Source organism: Haliaeetus leucocephalus, unplaced genomic scaffold (assembly GCF_000737465.1).
Source record: "Haliaeetus leucocephalus isolate CR32 unplaced genomic scaffold, Haliaeetus_leucocephalus-4.0 Scaffold384, whole genome shotgun sequence".
NCBI classification, from domain to species: domain Eukaryota; kingdom Metazoa; phylum Chordata; class Aves; order Accipitriformes; family Accipitridae; genus Haliaeetus; species Haliaeetus leucocephalus.
Genome location: NW_010972820.1, coordinates 7103519 through 7122899, shown reverse-complemented (window position 1 = coordinate 7122899; position 19381 = coordinate 7103519). Strand labels below are relative to the sequence as shown.

Below are 19381 nucleotides of genomic sequence, written 5' to 3'. Positions count from 1 at the left end.
TGCAGAATTTTAGTCTAATGTCTTGGAAAAGATTGATTTAAAAAAAAAATTTTTTTTCAAGTCACCATTTATGTGCTAATCTAAATGTGGCTTGAGTTATTCAAGGAACTAAATTGGGTCATGACTCTGTTTTAGCAAACCAAAACTAGCAACAAACCAAAATAAATAGATAAATATTGTTTAGTGTACTTTTGTGCAACTGATGTTCTTTATTTGGGGGGCACCTGGGGTGTAAGTGTTGTTCAGTATTAACGATCTTGAACCGTAAAGTAAAAAAGGTTGTCTCTAGTTAATGCTTAAGGATTGTCACTGATAAACAATACAGGTAAACTTTCAAAAAAGTTGCCCAGTAGATTAATAACTTTACTTTCCTCTCTAGCAATTTTTCTTTTTTTTTTTTTTATTGCTGATACTACCATGGCTTTCACAAAGATTTCTGCATAGATAAGTATTGACTTGAAAAAGTCAGTAAAATAATTCAGAACAGGATGTTCGAAAATAATTAGTGTTCTTACTTTGCACAGATGGCATGAATCTACATTGCAGTGCAAAATATAACTTCTTTTGGTTTTAGTGTCTTCTCTTTCTTACCATGTTTCTTAGAGGCCTGTAAGTTGAAAAGCTTTGTAAGTATTTCAGAAACCGCTATTTGGAATGGGTGGTAACACCACTATCAATGTGTTTTCCTCATGTCCTGAAGCTGTCATTTATATTATTATTGGTAAATGTATTTTACGGAAGCTGTAAGCATGAAGATACTTATTCTGTGTTGAGATACAAAATACTAAACACTTAGAATTAACATCTTCCCATATGTTTAAACAAAATTAAATGAAACAGGAGAAGCTTTGAATGCAAGACTTCAGGCATGTGTTTTGCTTTAGACAGTGAGGTTCCAAATTAGTTTGAGTTTAATGTGTGTATTTAGTGAGTGTGTGAGTTTTCTAATTTTTTTTTGTTGTTTAGTGGTACTGCCTTTCATAATAAAGGTATTACTGTAATTTTGAAGATTGAGTGCTTATTAGAAACTCTGGTTTCTATCTTTTATTTAATTGGGGGAAGTTAGAAATTGAGGGATTATCTTTATTTACCATTTGAGTAGTAAGATCTTGAGGGATGCGAACATACCTGCAAAATTTATCAAGAAATTGCATCTTATCTGGTTCAATTCAAAGTACTTCTTGAAAGATTCTGTTTTGTACAAGTATTAGTCAGCAAACTGACTGATAATATATTCACTTGTGAATTAGCAGTAAATAAAGAGTTCTGGTCCACTGGAAGCCAGAATCAGTATAAAAATAGATGTTTGCCTAAAGCTTATGTTGTTACAAGTCAATTTAAACTGCAATTTTAATAATTCTGTGAAAAAACTATTCTGCTGTCTTGCAAGCAGTTTAGTTCAAGAGAAACAAAATGCTGTGCCAGCATAATTTTACTATTTCAAGAATTATTAGCTTTATTGCAAAAAGAAATCCTGTCACTTAGTCCCAGTGCCCAAGTGTTCCCAGCAGTGCACTTTATGTGCTCTTTTTATTAATGGCTTTTAAAATTAAAAGACCTCTAACATGAGTTATAATAATGGCAGAAGAGTTGACTACACAATTAAATGGTATGAGTTAAGGTTCTTTTCTTAACCAGAAGTTACAGAACCTTGATACCCTCAATATGTAAGGTAAGAGAACAGATAACCAGTGTGTTCTTTCCGTGCTTATCTTGGGCTCTAATGTTTAGTTGATTATTTGTCTAAGAGTATCTTCAGTTGTAGGGAAACCAGAATTTTACTGGTTTGCTTTATAATGTTAAGAACAGACGTTGCCTAGCAAGGTTGATTTCAAGGTTTCACTGTACTTAATGAGAAATTGCACCTGTGGAATCTGACACCTAAATGAGAAGTTTAAACAATCTCTTCAATACTTTCAAATGCTAATTTTAATTTCTCAGCTCTTCATAAAAGAGAAACAAGAAAAGCTTGTGAAACCAAGAAAAGTCTTTTTAAGCATGTTGTATCTTTCAATATGTTTTTATAGGCTTTCGTTTGAGATGTAATAATTTTAAACCTCTTTGTGAAACAGAATGAATGACCACAAAAAAGAAAAGAAAGTAGCATTTGTGATAACTGCCTTGTAAGTAATGATACATCTGCAGGCTTTTTTTTCTGTGAAACTTCAAACAATTTTCTTCAGTTCTTAAATATAGGAAGTTTTATTTGTTTAACGAGTGATAGCAATACTTACAGGCTATGTATTAAACTTAAGTTTTTGAAAGAAAAAAATCCAATTTTGCTTTTTTTGGAGAAATGTAACTACCAGTTACAGGTGTGAATGTTTCTGCTGAGAAGGAAGTGTTTGAACAGGTAGCATGAGAAACTTTTCAGTTTCTTGTAGATGACTTTTAGGGGAAGAGCTGTAATAGTGAATTTGTGGCAAAATCTTGTGCTGGTTACAGCTGGTAGGTATTCATAACAACCTTTACATCCCTCCTCCCAGCATTTCTGGTTTTGTGTTAATCTGCTACCAAATCAGGAAGGTAAACATGCTTTACTGTCTGTTGCTTGTGCTGTGGTTTTGCTTGTTCTTCAAACTTCAGTTAGCCAATTTTTGTCCATAAACCAGCTATTTCTTAGCTAAAAGACTTCTTTGGGACAGGTACATCCGTGTTGCCCTAATTTTGACCAGTGTCATGGATGTCTAACCTGTGGTAGGGAAGCGATAAAGGCAGGCTATGTAGCTATACTGACCTCCGTTCCCTTCTAAGAATTGTTAAAATTCTTTGGTCAGAATTGATGGAAAATGTTAATACTGTTCTTGATGGAAAATGTTAATACTGTTCTTGCTTTAATAGTGTTATGGCCATTTTAATAATGGATAAAGAGGATTTTCAAGTGGGTGGTTTTTTTCTTCTTGCCTTTTTTGTGGAAAAATAAAGGCTTTCAGCTTTGAACATTAAGACTGTGGGCCTGGTGATGACTCAGGATCAAACAAATGAAATCTCAACTGTTTTTAGGGGGACAGCTGTATTTTTTGCATGGTTCAAAGAATTAATATCTATAACTTCAGTACACAATGGTTCTCATAAAGGAGGGGTTTTAGATTCAACACAGCTGCTTTTCATGAGTTGTGGAGACACATAAGCAACCATACCCTGAAATTTTCACAGGCATCCTTTATAACCGGTGAAGACTAGACTTGGTATTTCTGATAGATGAGTGGGGGAGATAAACAGTAAAAACTCATAGCCATTTTTAAGGCTTCTTTATGTATTATAAAATATAATGAAGTCATTATTTTACTGAAAATATTATGGAAAAAGAATGTAATGCTTATTTGTACTGTAGGGCTTACCAAAAGTGGCCATATTGAATTGTTCTTACTAAAGGAGAAAAACCCTGCAAACATTCGGAACATGCAATATTTTATCTTTTAATGCATGTGATCTCTTTCTCGTCTTGCTGACAGAATCAGGCCTGTCTTGTCTTGCATTTATTTCCAAATTGTCTCAAAACCAGACCTGGGTTTTTGAGGGGCAGAAGTCATGTTTTTTCTGGGTTATCACATTCCTGTTTAGAAATGTTTGAACTGCCAAAAAGAAATAGTGCTGTCATACATTATCAGCATCTCTTCTGTGCTGTGTATATATGGCCCACTTAGGTTTGATATGTATGTTTCTCTGCAGAGAACTGATGGGAGCGATGCTGTTCTTTACGTTAGTCTAAGATGATGAGCATGCTTTGGTAGCTGAACAGTAATCTCAACTGATAATTTGAAACTTAAATTCCTGAAGATTTTCTAAGTACATGTTGCCTAATTTAACAGGAGAATGAATGAAAAAGCCATTAGTTTTTAAATCACAAAGCCATCTTTTTTTCTTCAGTGTCTCGCTACCAAAATGGTAATATCTTTCTCCATGTTCTATGTGTAGAGATTGAGTTAACTGTGAAGAAAGACTAAACAATCCTTTTGAGCTTTGAAAATGTGTGTACTGGTTAAAAGAGTATTAAGAAAACCCCAAGTCGCTACTTTCCTGGGCTGGTGGTTAAAAATTTCTGGAAACGCATCAAGTTTTCTTATAATTAGTGTCAATACCTGCTTATTCTGGAGTTAAGATAGCATGGCATACACCAAACATTGGGGTTGCTAATGTTATGGAACCCGGGGGGGTGTGGAGTAGACAGATTCAAATAGCTCTGCACAAAGTCAGCCCAGCACTGTTCTGGTGCTGAGCTGGGGCTAGGTTCGGGCAGGCTGGACCTGCAGAATGAATCAGATGCATCAGAGCAGGCCTTCCCAGGGTTGTTTTTTTTTATTTTGGTGGTAGTGGTTTTTGTATGGGGTTTGGTTGTGGGGCTTTTTTCTGGTAATGGATTGTGGCCTAGGCTTCAGTGTTAGTTCTGCAGTGTTCACTGGCTTGTTACCCTTTCTGCACAAATGACTGAACTAATGCTCCCACCTGAATGGGTGCAGTATCATGATTCTAAACTGTCACCCCCCCAAAACTGGCTTTTGCCTTGTTACTCTTCTGTGTCGGCCTGGTGCCTACTTGCATAGCTGCCCTTTTTTCGCAGTGTGAAGGCGGTGAGTTGATGGCAGCCTGAATTCCGCCCTTGGCTTTCTCCGCTCTGCTGTCAACAAGGGGGCAGAGCAGAGCTGCTGGGTTTGTGAGGCCGCTGAGAATCAGTGGGTCTCGAAGGAGGACATGAACTGCACAAAGGCAGAAAAGGGAGGGAAGCAAAAGGTAACCCAGCACTCACAATGCTGCTTTATACTGAAGTCTCCACCATGAGAGGAGGTTGCCTAGAGATAGGTTGACAGGGAAAGATAGACATGCTTTCTAGTGTTTTCACCATCTTGTGTTGGGTGTCCATGTGTCTAATGAAAACTGTCAAACTCTGAGGGAGCAAGCTCGGAGGTGTCTGCATCTTTGGCCCAGGTAATCTGCCAACCATATAATCTATTCATATATATTGGAGAGTTTGGATTTATATACCTGTTGCAGTTTCAAGGGCTTTGTGTTTTGTCTTCATTTTGACTCTCTTCCTCCTGGAACGTTACCATTTCTTCGGAAATATAGCCACCTTCCAGGCTTCCTACTGAAGCAGGTGTGACTTTCATCTTCAACTCGAATCACAGATAAGCTGGCTCTCTACCTTCATTCCTCCTGTCTTCTGTAGTTTTTTCAGATATTTAGTATACTTGTATTCAGATTGAGAGAATCCTTGACTGTATTTCTCTAAATCTATTTTACTTAGGTGTAAGTGATGCAGAACCTTTATTTTTTACTGCCTCCTGCTTTCCTTCCTCCCTTTCCCCCTCAAAATAGACCTTACACATCTGTCAGGAAGTGACATAACTAAATTTCAGAGTATACGGTCTCTAAAAAATGGACTTCATTTTTAAAATTAACTTTCTTTAGTTGTTGAGGGTTTTTTGCTTTGCATTTTGGAATGCTTCTAAGTTCCTTTCTGCTAGTAAACTCCTGAATTTTACAGATGCATTAATATAAAGGTTCCTTAACATTTAAGAAAAGCTGTATTTTAGAAAAAGCATAGTATGGGGCAGGCAAAGTAGGTTAGTGAGTTATATGGAGATATGCTGCTCTATTTTCATGTATATAAACAGAGCATAATCAGAGGCAAAAATACCCAGGCTATCTAGAGTTGGACTAGAGAACTGGAGGATGGGTAGAATTGTCAGGGGTCATTTTCCCTTTGACTTACTCATGTTAGTCTGTAACAAGCCCTGCTGCTCTATTCCTACACAACCTGTGGGTTATGTGTTTCAAAAGTGGATTACACATTTTTGTTTAATAGTTATTGGAGCTTTCTTTATAGCTTAAATGACAATGCCTACTGAGATCAGCTGCTTTTAGGCTACACAGAAAGCTTAAATTTGGTAGGATTGTATGTATTTTCATATTTGAATAAAGGAAAGAAAGTAGTCCATTTTGATGATTCCCCACCCCCCACCTCCTGAACCTTTTCCAGATAAATTGATGACCTAGAAATGAAGGGAGGTGGTGTTAAGGAAACAGTGTACTTAAAGTGAAACTTCTGTTTTGTGAGTACGTTTAATAAGTGAAAAGAATGTTGGTAGGCTATGGCTCCCTTGTGTATATTGAAAGAAAACAGGGGGAAAGGCATTTTTGGGTCTGACAGATAATCTGAAGTGTGAAATGCTGCTATGTCATACAGTTTTCAAAATGTCCTGCTAACCTGCAAAACTTAAGCAATATGCTTTTATTTCTTTATCTTCAGAACACTGCTTTGCTATAAAATCTAACGGATAAATTACAGCATAAAATTAAATGTGTTAAATACACTGATCTCAAACCTAATTGCACAGTATTAGGGGAGCGATCCCCCCTTTTTTCTTGCATTGCATCTATAGGTCAATTTATAGTCTGGCTTATGAATTCATATTTTTTTAAACGAGAATTTACAGCTAACTATACATAAAGAAGTTTCTCCTAATTGTTCTCTGGTTGTAAACACTGCTGTTGGAAATTTGTTATAATGCACATAGGCAAGCAGAGTTAAATTGACTTACGTTTTTTACATGATAATAGTACTAAAAAGGGAGTGACGGACCTAGGTAGCCAACCTTAAGGCCTGTACCACTGTACTTGAATATTAATAATACTTGAGCTAGTTAGCATGGTGTTTACTTTTGTGGTGATTCCATGTCTTATGTAGCATGGACAGGCCGAGTAAAGCCTGTTTGTTTTTCACTTTCAAATTTTACTACCTCTGCTGCTTTCCTGTGGTATTATATAATAACATGCTAGCTGAATGTGAATTTGGAGGGTATGTAAGATTAATGGGCGCATCATGTGGTGGTGATATTTCAGGTAATAACTGTTGTGTAATTACAAGGCAAAATTATGACTACTTCAGATGTGTGCATTCATGTTGAATGTTGTTACTTTGCTACCTGTGATGTGAAGAACATTTCCACATATTTCTGTAGCTAGTTTTTGTCACTTGCATTAAGTCAAAACAGTTCTAAGGTCCTATCTCTCCATATCTGATAGCTCCTTGTGCCTGAAGATAGTCTGAAAAGACTAGTAAACTTGTGTGCCCTCTCCAGCTGTGGGTTTGTATTACATATCATGATCTGTTGAAATGCCCAAGTAACTTAAGCGTTTAACAGCAAGAATATTTTAACTTTAGGGTTAATAACTTAACTGTTAGAGTGGCTGTGGCAATGTGTAAAATACAAAAGAAAAAAAATAATCTTACATTTTAATTATGCCATAGTAGTATTTCAGACTGTGTTCTCAGGAAGGCTGGCACTGAACTGTAGTAGTAAGCAAGAGTCAAATACGTATCAGAGTCTTCCTGAAGTCCTTGATAATCGTAATTATTTGTGGGTTTATTGTATAAGAATAAGAACAATGAGTTTAGATGGCCTAAAGTCATTTAGAGGCAGGTCTTTAAATAGCTGAGAAATGAGAATAACCAGTTGTAAATACTGTTTCTGAATAGCATGGTATGTTAGTTTTGAAGTGTTTAAAATATTTATCTTTCATCAACAAAGCGGCTTCATGCTTGAGGCATACAGCACAAAATTTAACTTTTTATAAGACTGGTTAAAATTGCTCACCAGTCAGCAGAACTATATGCATGTAGATTCTTAGTCGTCTTGGAAACAATGTGGAAGTAGAATTGATACTCAATGTTGAGAAGACTCCTTTCTGGCTGTAGCAGTTAAATGTAATGCTTGTTAGAGCAGAACTCAGTAGAAAATATCCTTGCTTTAATGTTAAGAAAATACACTTTGTATCCTTGACTTGCACCTGTAGCTCTCGGTACAGTGCAGTTTATTTGATTATATGTATGTGACAGCTTAAACCCTTGGTGATTTTGTTTACGACTGGAAGAAAAGGTTGGTGGGAGCAGTTGATAGAGAGGCGTGTGGATCTGCCATTCAGCGTGAGGAGCTGGCGCAGTGGGCAGGCAGGAGCCTCCCAGAGCTGACAGATGCAAGTGCAAAGTCCTGCACGAGGGACAGGAAAAACCCCATGCACGAGGGCAGGCGAGGGACTGACTGGGAAGCAGCTTCGTGGAAGTGGGTAATGGTGAACAACGAGCTGAATGAAAAGTCTGTCGTGTGGTGTTGCAGAAATGAAGATTAACCAGGGAGCTGCTTTAGCCCTTGTGCCCCCTAGAATATAGCCAGATGGCGAGTAATTCATCCCCTCGGCTCAGCACTTGTAAAGCTGCACTGGGAATGCTGTGTCCTCTTTGGGACCCCAAGACAAAAGAAATGTGGGCAAACAGAAGAGAGTCCAGCAGAGTGCTGCTAGGATGATTAGGGGCTGGAGCATATGCTGTGTTAGAAGAGAGCGGGGGAGATGAGGAGGCTGAAGATGGATCTAATAGCTGCTTTCCGCTACCTAAAAGGAAGGCTCGTAGAGCAGATGGAGTCAGAGTCCTCTCAGACGTGCCTCCATTGGCGGTGGAGTTGGGCAATTACAAAGGAAAACGGTTAGGAGTTGCGGCAGGAGGAGGTCTGATGGGCTGTTAGGGTGGGGGGAGTGAAAGTGGTTGAGTGGAAAGCCGTGGAGACAGTCAGAACTTGACTGGGCAAGGCCTTGAGCAAACTTATTTAACTTTTGTAGCGGCTCTTTTTTTGAGGCAGAGCTTTTATTCCAAAGCCTGACCTCCAAAGGCACTTCCAGTCTAAAGTTTTTCTATGGTTCTGATTCATCTGTTGGAGAGTCTTTTGTCTCTTATTTAATGCTATGGTTGATTCTGCCCAAGTACTTAGAGCTGTGCATCATTTTTATGGTTCATATGGTTATTATACAGTGGTGAACCGCTGAGAATAAACAAAAGTTTTGTGTTTTTAGACTTAAGGATTGGACACATTTTCATGCAAGCTGCAAATTGGTATTGCTTGCATAGAGCTAGTGATACAATTCAATTCCAAGCATTTTTTTTTTTAGTTTGGACAACTAGATGGCTTTAAGAAGAAAGCATGAATAGTCCAGACAAAAAATCATGCCTGTGTGCTACCCTGAGGGCTACACGTGTTTGTTCACTTCTTTGACTTTCTAAAAAGATACTAGAAGATAAAAGCCATGAATTACCATTTCCTTTTTTCATTTAAACAATTTTTCCCTTGTTTTTGCATTAATTCTTTCCATTATTTAAACCCTGTCCGCAGCCTTCTTGAAATGGATCCGATTCTGGAGTCACTACTCCGATAGCAGCTGCATCACTGTCAAATACAGAAACAAAATAAATCCTTATTATTAAGATATTTCTGATAATAAATTTTAAGATTAGGGGGAGGTTTTTTAGTTCTTTGCCCACTGTTCTACAGTGGGAAATCCATTTTAACTGGCCATGTGCTGTGACCACTGTGTCTTATTGCAAGTTACTTGTAAGTATAATTTCTCATTCTGTGATAATTGCCTATATTCTTTGTGTATGCTGATTTAAAGCTATGCTGCACTGAAATGCATATGTTGCATTTCAAGCACTTGAGCAGTGCCCTTTACCCTCTCAGTGATCCATCCTGGTTACCATTTTCATAAAGTCAGGTGGGTGGAAGAGACGCATCTAATGTCAAGATCCATGTGAAATTTCAAGTTGGTTGAAGCATGACAGTACTTGAGTTTCAGAGAATGACTGTAAGACGCTAGTGCAAGTGAAACTAATTTTTCTGGTTGTCTGAAGAACGTTGCCCCCAGGTCTCAGCCTGAGAAAGAGGTCCAGCCTTCAAAATTTCAGCCTAGACTAATCCTTAGTTAATACTGCTTCATAGTAAAATGTTCAGCAGTTACTGTCTATTAACAACAAAATGTGCCTGGCGTTACCAACAACTTCTTAACATAAGAGTTATAAATTTGGATTAATTTCAATGACTGCTAAAGGATCTGCAGTCTTGCTTAATGGAGGAAACAACAACTCTCAAAGTGTTCGTTCCCCTGTAACAATCTTTTTTTTTTTAAACTGTTTTAAAGGTCACTTTAAAGGCATGAACAATTTCAGTGATAGATTTCTGAACCCTAATGCATAATGTGGCACACTGTATTCGTAAATTTGTTTGAGGTTTAATTTGTTGCTTAATGAATTTGTGTACTGAGATTATTATTATGGATGACATTAAGTCCTTGTAGTTTTGCCAACTCATACTATTTCTATATATGTAAATAGATATTTTCAAAGATCTCCTTGGATTCTGTGCATCTCTAGTACTGAAGGCTAATGTCTTGTCTGTTTGGTCATTCAGTGACTGCATTTCTAATAAATGAATATTTATAAATATAAGTGACTTAGCTGATCAACTTAGCTTCAACTGGATCTCTCCAGTATTTGGTTATTAACTTTCTGATTTTTGACATAAAATAGAGAAAGTTTTTATATATTACTTTAGGCAAAGTTACATAGCAACCATCCTCTCTTGTTTAAGAAATATGATTAGTAGAGTCATTTGAAACTTTTATACTGTCAATAATCTCACTTCTGTTTGAATCTTATTGCCATTACTTTAAATATTGTTATTCAGATATGAACATCTGCCTTTTGCAAGAACTGTTTTTTGCTAATACAGAAACTCTTTAACACATCGGTCAAGCACTTTCTTAAAAACAGGTGGGTTGTGGAAAACAAAAGTAATCAGATTTGACTATTATGGGAGTTTAGATATCATGTAGACTGCATAAGCTTTCCACAAGGGAGGGAGATGAGTGTGTAAAGTGCTTTTGCTGATAGGTACTCTTCCTTGTTTACGGGCTTGATGAAAACTCAGTCTTGTTTTGATTGTCAAACTTTCGGCCAGCACCTTCTGTCTTTAAGTTCTGTCTAGCCAAAGCACTAATTCTTATAGCTTGTCGTAGCATTAATAGCTTCCTTAAGTCTGTTTTGCATAAATAGCAGGTACTGACACACAAAAATGGGAGAATAATGAATCCTTTCACTTATATTTTCAAGGGGATTGGGGGCAGATGTTGGGGGTTTTGTTTGTTTCGTTTAAGCTTTGAGCCTTAAGGGTTCTTGACAGCAGTTATTTTTGGATTTTTGTATTTTGGAGCTTTAGGATTCTGGCATTCAGCCAGTGCTCTTAATGCTAATAAAAGCTCTTTACAGGTCTCATGTATCAGTATGCAAACTGGATAGCCTTTTCCTGCTGCTCGCTTCAAAAATTTTTGTTAACTTTTTTTACACCAAACTGAGTTTCCTGTAGTAAAAATACTGTATCTGTGGAAAGATGTTTGGAGGACAGCGGTATAAGGTTATGAGGATGAATTAGCTTAGATGTCTTCAGACAGTGCTGTACACATGATGGAGATGCGTCTTAAGATGTCTGACTCCATTATGTCTAGCTAATTTACTAGAAAGTTTTTCATTCCCCAGGATATCAGGTGGATTGACAGAACATACTTGATTACAAAATGCAACGAGTTCATCATTCAACTCTTGCAGATTTATTGCTGTTATATTTAGAAACTACAGAAACTGTTAGAAATTTAAACATCTTGATAAAACAGTCAATTGTCTTGAGTGTTGTCTGAGCGTTCAGAGAATAACTGAGAAGTGTAAATTTACCTGCCTTAAATAAGATCATCTGCATGATTTCTGGGAGGTGAGGAAGCTGGAATGAAGAACAGAAGCGAGTTAACTGTACATTACCACTGTTTCACTTTTTTTTGTCCTTCAAAGATTCACTTGTTTGCCATATACACCACAAGGGACAATATAGAATCATAGAATTGTTTAGGTTGGAAAAGACCTTTAAGATCATTGACTCCAACCGTCAACCCAACACCACCATGCCCACTAAACCATGTCTTGGAGTGCCTTGTCTATGTGTTTTTTGAACACCTCCAGGGATGGTGACTTCACCACTTCCCTGGGCAGCCTGTTCCAATGCCTATACTTAAGCTCCTACCATAAGTCTGTTACTTGTTAAGAATTTCTTGTTCTTTTGATCCATCAGGTGTGTTGCTCATCTCTGTTGAATTTTGAGGACAGTAAGCTGTTCACCCAACTTTCCTAGTTACTGTAATATAAGCATTAAACAAGTAAATGAAGTTAATGTTTGTTTTATTTTTTCTTCAGGTAGGATGCCTCCAAATATGTAGATTCCTTATTTAAGAGTCTGCTGGAGCTCACTAGCTTAAGTAGGCCTTGACTGTTTTGTTTTGTGTGTCGCCATAATTAATAGTTTTATCAACTGAGTTGGTAGTCAGAAGTGGTAATTGAAATATAAATCGATCGGTGCCTACTGTAGGATGCCTGTCCACACAGTCTGTAGTGAAAGCTGCAAGCCGTTCTCCGTGCTGCCTCCAAGGGTGAGGGAAGAGTGCTAAATCTTCACCTTCCCGCTGACGGCGTTCGTGAGGAGGATGCGGTCGTTCTGCCTGTCAGACGTTGGAAGAGTAAACCCCTCACTCGGTGGGCTGGGGCTCCCATGTGCAGGCTTGCTTGGGTAGAGTCAGCTCCAGGGTGGTCGCTGTCACTGCCGCCTGCTGAGCGTCCCTGCGGGTGAGCCGTGGGGCACCGCGGGCAGCTGCTCTGTGGGGGTGCTGACTGCAGCTCAGGTGGGTGCTTGTCAAGAGGGGCTTGCTGCTAATCGGGAAACAAGGGTACGGAAGTACTTTCCGAGATAAGTATCGGGAAACGCTCCTGTGGAATACCCGGCAGGAGTTTGTTTATGGCTTCTTGGAAGTTCCTGCCTTGTGTCACATTCAGTCAGGAAAAGCAACGTGTTATGAATCCTGCAATATGTATTAACTATGTTTTTTAGCGCACTGACAGGCATCTGTGCTCTATGCTGGAGTGAAGCAAATCTCAGACTCTTAATTTTCTGCAGATGCTTGAATTGTTATCAGCAGTTTTGGAAGTGGGAAGAACCTTTGTTCCGCGAATAGATTTCTGAATTTTACCTTGCTTCAGGGTGGCTGAATTTTGCAATGGTTATACCTCCAGGCTTCTTCAGACTCGGCTGAACATTGTGTCGAGGAGGGAAAATTGGAGACTGCGTGTTCCTTCTGAAGAAACATCCACTGTGTTTGGTGTCTTGCAGAGTTAGGGCCTGTAAGGAAATCCCTTGCTCTTCCCCTTCTAAAGCTGCCTTCTCCAATAAGGCTAGCAGCGGCTTTATTCATCTTAGCTCTTGATGTTCCTTTCTGTAACTTTTGGTATATGTTGTTTGGTTGATTTGAATAGTTGATTTGCATGTATAAAAGACTTTACTGCTCTAGACCTATGCTGTCCTTAATACATTTTTAGCGCAATAAACTATTCAGTTCTTGTGATGTCTGAACAGGATGAAATGGTGTGCTGCCCTGGGATACTTTACTAAACCTAGTTCCTTGGATAATATTAACAAAAATGTGTTTCAGGCATAGACTCTTATTTTCAGGTTGTGTCATGAAGCTGGCAGTATATTTTCTGATTGTATCATACATTGTTGCAGATTATTTTAAGATTTACATATCCAAATGTAAACTCATCAAGAAGTTTTTCTACTGCTTTAGTTTCTCTATACTTCACACCTATTGTTCATCTATAGTTAAGAACAATTAGATGTTTTTAACAAACTGTGACACATTGTGTACTAGTAGCAGCAGGGGGTAGAGAAACAAGCACTGTTAATTGAGGTAATGAAATCCATAATTTTTGGCCCAATATTTCCCTAACAGTGGGAGATATGATACGAATTCAAGTTGCCTTCTCTTTCAGTTCAGGAGGTTGCCACATCACTGTTTTCATAGGAGAATGCAGATTACTTACCTTTGGCTTCAGGCTAAATAGGGAAGTGAAATGCGGGGAAAATAAATTCATACAGGTCAAAGTTCTGTAAGAAAAGTTTTCATGTTGTTCCAATTGTGTCTCATTTACCTCTTTTAGCTGCAAAAGAATATATGATGTTAACAAAATCTAATTTTACCTTCTCAGATAAATTTGAGCAGTTTTGGGCAATAAATCGAAAACTCATGGAGTATCCTCCAGAAGATAATGGATTTCGATACATCCCATTTAGAATTTATCAGGTAAGACACAATGAAATAAAACCACTTTTACCACACTCTTCCACTGAAGTGTCATATATCATAATCTGTTTTCAGAATTATACGTTCCCTTTTCTAACATTATGGTAAAACTAAGTATGCTTATCTTTGCTCAACATTGAGTTGTATGAATTAGCAAAGACAAAATAGAGTGTATTTATTCTAATAGGTAATTACCATTCATTGTGTTGCAAGTATGTAATACTTTAGAATGTGCTGAGGCTGGTGTAGATTATGTTTGTTGGTTGTTTTGGTTTTTTTTATTTCAAAAGCTAATTCTGTCATTAAAAATAACTGCTAACTATGAAGACTGCTTTGGATGCAAAATGCCCTCTGAAAGGTTTAAGTCAAACATTTCAGGAGCAACACTTTTCTGTCAACCAGGCTTCTTTTCTTTTTGGCATTATAAGGTGAAAGTAATGGCATAGGTCTTGCATCTAGGTCTTACCTTTGTCTTCTAATTGTGTACTTTACAATCCAAAACTATCTTTGAATATTTTTTCTGTTTTAATACACCAATGCTCTGTTTCTCTCAGGAGTTTACTGGGAGACATATTCCTTGGAATCCTTACAATTTTTTGATGTCCCCTTAGTTTTTATAGCATTAAGGTAATGATGAAGTTTGGGATAAGAGTGGTTAAAAGCTTACACAGAATTCATGTAGCCTCTCCATAAATTAAACAGTTCTGCTCTCTTTCATCTTTGAAACATTTTCATCTGTTTATGTTTAAGTTTTGCACCTGTAACTACCAAACAAAAGTCCTTTATTCATATTACTCAATAGTCTGATACTACTTTATAACAGGTTTTAATGACCATACAAACCCATACAATCTTGCAATGGGACTGAAGTGACTTTTAATGTTAGGTATAAGACATTTACCGTCATAGCGAAACCTAGATTGAGAACGGAAGTCAGTTATTTTGTCAGAGATCATAGCAGATGGCAAGGTTTGTATAAGTATCAAAAAGTATGTATCAGGAAAAGTAGTTCACTCACAGCATTTTGTTTGGCTGGTAACTAAGTTGTTTTCTTGTTCTCCGATAGGTGGGGGGTTTTTAAGTCTTTTCATAGAAATCACGTAAATGGCTTTGCGAAATAGAGGTTTTGCTGTCTGAATACGGTACAGACCTTTAAGCCATGAGGGAAATTTTCTATGATATCACATGATTTCATGCTAGTAAAGTTTGTTTTTTTTTTTTTAAAAATCTAATTCAGTAGTATCTATCCCTTTAGCCAGTAGTACTTATCCTTATTCTCATTATCTTTTCAACTGGAAACCTTACTTGCTGTAGTTGAAACCCAAAATACTTAACTAAGAATAGAAGAACAAACACAAATAAAGACGATGCTGAGACAGCCTTTAAGAAGGTTGGTGTATATTATTTTCAGTAATGCTGCTCTTAATATTTCTAAATATTTTCAGTAATGTTCCTCTTTTTTAGGAAGTGGATGCAGGTGTTTCTGGCTTTTTTGTTTGGTTGTTGGTTTGTGTACCAATTACTGCTCATCATAAAAGTCTGTATATGTAAAGGAATTTCCAAAAAGTGTTAGGAAGGGTGAGATGATAATTGGATTCCCAGCAAGGAATTGATTCCTGTAGTTTTAACATAATTTTACAGTACTTAGTGACAGACTTGCATACGTTGGAGTAACTGATTCAAAAGTATTCTTAAGATGTATTTAACACGCCCCGATTGCTTTTAATTTCCATTAGTGCTCGTAGAAGTCAGCTTGCATATCCCTACATAAATATCTGAAAGCCAGTTTAGCCTGGATTTTGTATTACAGTGGATATTTATTCCCTATGTGTTTTCACATAGTGTTTTTGTAGATACTTAAGGATATGCAGATGGATGGCAGGGAATTACTAGGGATTGCCTTCGGTGGGGAGAGTTCCTCATCTTAGTCTCCATACCTCCCATTACCCCAAAATTATTAGAAGGAAATTCTGTCAAGGGAACTGCCTAGATTGTGTTTTGCCAGTGTGAGGTGGATGAATTTGTTTTCCTTCAAAGAAATGTACTAGATTATGATATCAACTAAGAAAAATCGGTCTGAGCAAAGATCAAATGTGACTGGGAAAAGTTGCTGCAGAAAAAAAATGCATGCAATAAAGTGATCTGACATGCTTTTCACTGAAGGCCTGATATTTTCAAAACTCAAAGGTTCTCTCAATTGTAAAGCTTGTCTATTAAAATACATTTCTAAAGAATAATATGAATCATACCTCGCGTGGTATCCAAATCTGATGGTGTGTGGGGGAGAAAGAGATGGCAAAAATATGAGCGTTCTACTTGGTAAGTCAGAACTAAACTAACCACAGGTAATTTTAAAAGCCCTTGTCCAGCACCTCCTCTTTTAAGAGTAGCAGCTAAGATTGGACCAGAATCCTGGCATCTACTGTAGAAGATGAAGAAAAAGACTGACTATCACTAAGGATCAACTCGTTTGCAATTTTAAAAGTTAGCCAAGAGATCCTGGAGATTTTATTACCAGCTGTCATAGTCTAAACTGTGTCATATAGAACTTGCACCAGACAAACCTTTGACATAGGTGTGGAAACTTCTACCAGGGATGGTTTAAAAATAGTGATTATATTTTTGTGACACTTACACTTACATGTGTCAAAAAAAAAAGTGCCCCACTTCATCACTTCAGAGGTATAGGCTGCTGTCTTCAGATGACAGTTGCACAAACATTTTTTGTCTTTCTGTCCGATAGTACTGTTGGATAGAGTGCTTTTTTCACTTGTTCTTTAATAGCAAGAGAGAAAATAATAGTAATATTATTTTGAGTATATTATGCATTTAAGAGTGTTGCTTTTCTTGTACAGTACTAGAGGTAGTTTGTCTTGAGGACTTTTTCCCCATGTTTATAAGACCAGCTAGTTTTGCACTTTCTAATTGAACAAACTATATGGCTGATAGATGGCAGGAGGTTTTCATCAGTCTTTGGCTCCAGGTGCTGTGACGGGGCATGTTAGTCAGGCACTGGAGAGGAGCCTATGTGCTGATAGAGACTACCCTGATGAGGTACTGTCTGCTGTCTTACACTGCAGATGGGAGCACTCTGAGTCTCAGTTATTGTGCACTTAGTTTGCACTCACCCCCAAGTTTTGGTATCTTGCTTTCTCCCTGTGTCAACGCTCACCCACTTTTTCTTGCTTGCTCTCTCCCTGTCAGTCTCCTCCTTTCCTCTGGAGTCTGCCTTATGAGTATATAGGATTTAAAGTTGTAAGTAGTATTTCATTCTTGATAATAAAATTACAAAAGTATGTGAAAGAAAATGCATTAAAGCTGTTAATGACAAGCTCTTCTGAGCTTTCCTAGAGTTGCACTTGGCTTAAGGCAGGTTGGCTGTTGGGTGTTTGCCCAAAAAGGGGATGATCTGGGATTGTTTGTTTGCTTGTTCCCTTATTTGGGTCCTGGGACATGCTATGGTACTGGAATGAGCATTCCTTTGCCTCTGTTTTCTAAGGGTTTTGATTAGGTTATTAATTTTATTGTCTAATTACATAGTAGGTCTTAGCTTTGAACAGGTTTTTCCTATCATAACACCCTTAAGATACTGTGATTAAATCGTACAGTTACAAATTGTTACGATGTTTATCTGCCTTAGTAACATGAGTGAAATTCTCTATGCTTAATAATACATCAGTTAAATCTAACGCTTTGCTCTTTCTGTCAAAGTTGCAATACTGAGATGTCTAAATAGTTTTAAATGTCTAGCATGACCTGTCCTCTAAAAATAGCAAGGTGGAAGGGGGAAATGAAATATTCTGAGACATTATTAATATCTGGCTCAGTAAATGAATCGGAAGCCCAAGCATGGCCCTTTCCTAAGCAATGCAAGACCATTTTATTCATATTTCCATATTAATTGGCAGAGCTCAAATAATCAATTGCAAAACCCATTACAAGTATGTAAATCAGCATCACAATTTGGCCCATGTTATGACAACTACTCAAAAACTGATCAAAACTTAATATACTCAAAATAATATTACTGTTATTTTCTCTCTTGCTATTAAAAACTGATCTTTGGAAACATACTGGGTCCACCTGTAAAGTTTTCCAGTAATAATAAATCCATCCTTTTATGCTAGTAGGTTATTAAAATCTTTTTTTTATTTTGGGTGAAAGCCTCCACTACATTTCAAGGCTGAATTTGTCTGAGTTCAACTCCAGTTTCTAGATTTTGTTTTGTCTTCCACCACTTTAAAGTCATCTGACTTTCTAACCTCCAAGTTCACTTACTGAGTGATTTCAGCAGCTTCAGTTTTCTTTGGTAAGCTGAATCAATTGAGCTCTTTAAGCCTCTTGTTATGAGACTTGCTTACCAGTGCTGAAGTTGGTTTTTTTAGTCATCTTTTCAAACACTAGCTGATATTTTGATAATACTCAAGGTTTGTATTAAAGTTAGGGAGACATAGAGGCCAAAAGTAAAGTTTATTTCTGTAGGGTTTTTGATCAAAAATACTTCAAACACTGGTGAGATAAAGGTAAAGTTAGCTGCTACTTAAAACTGCAAATCTGAAAATTTTTATTAAAGAAGTTGAAATGCAATGACTCGTCAAGCAAAAGAACTAGAAAATGTAAATGCTGTCGACCTGAAGAGGGCAACACAACACAGCAAGTTTGTGCCTTGTTGGCTAGTGCAAAATGCTCTTGAGTAGACCTGTGTGTAATACCTTATTTAACTTTTTTCTTAATAAAAATGATGTTTTCATAAAGAACCTGCTGAAAATAGATCAATTTATTTCTTAAAAATTTTCTTTTACAAGAGGAAGTTTGAATGAATAGAAAAATAATGTGAAATGATGTTTGATTTGTGTAACAGAGCTGTGCTCAGCTGAATTTCTGTGCTGAAAAGAAAAAAACCAGACTCTTGATTCATCATTGAGTACCCAAAATGACTTATTCTAATAACTGATGGTTCAGCACTGAGGAAACACTAGCACGCTTTCACCAGTTTTAAATTACTTCAAAATCAAAGCTCTATGAATGAGAAAGTTTAAAAGCTTTGGTAGGCAAATATTTTTCCTAGTGCCTTGTTACTAAAAGAAACCAAACCAAACCTTCTATCAAGTATTGCATATGGGCAGCATGATCCATAAGTTGCTAAGAATACTTGTTTTCTGAACTTGATTGCTTAGCTCTGTGCTAAGAGTAATAGCAATTTGACAAGTTGCCACCTTGAGTTGAAGGTCACTGTCACCACAGTTGAGGTTCCATAATTGTGTAAGCTTTTCCGTTCCATCTAAGTGCAAAGTGAAAAGGGCTAGTTCAAACCGACGCTGTTAAAGATGACTTTTTAACTTGTTTTTTATTAAGGAATGTCCATGCAGTTCTTTTAAAA

General features: G+C 37.2%; 1 protein-coding gene across 3 annotated transcripts in view; it reads left to right on the top strand.

Annotated features, from left to right (window-relative positions):
* The window catches only part of ATG5 (autophagy related 5), an 85813-nt gene that overhangs the window by 21255 nt on the left and 45177 nt on the right, over positions 1 to 19381 (top strand). For all 3 annotated transcript variants that reach the window (XM_010573391.1, XM_010573390.1, XM_010573392.1), the window contains exon 5: positions 13907 to 14001. In XM_010573391.1, the coding sequence (XP_010571693.1) occupies positions 13907 to 14001 (95 nt within the window). The remainder of the gene's footprint in view (positions 1 to 13906; positions 14002 to 19381) is intronic.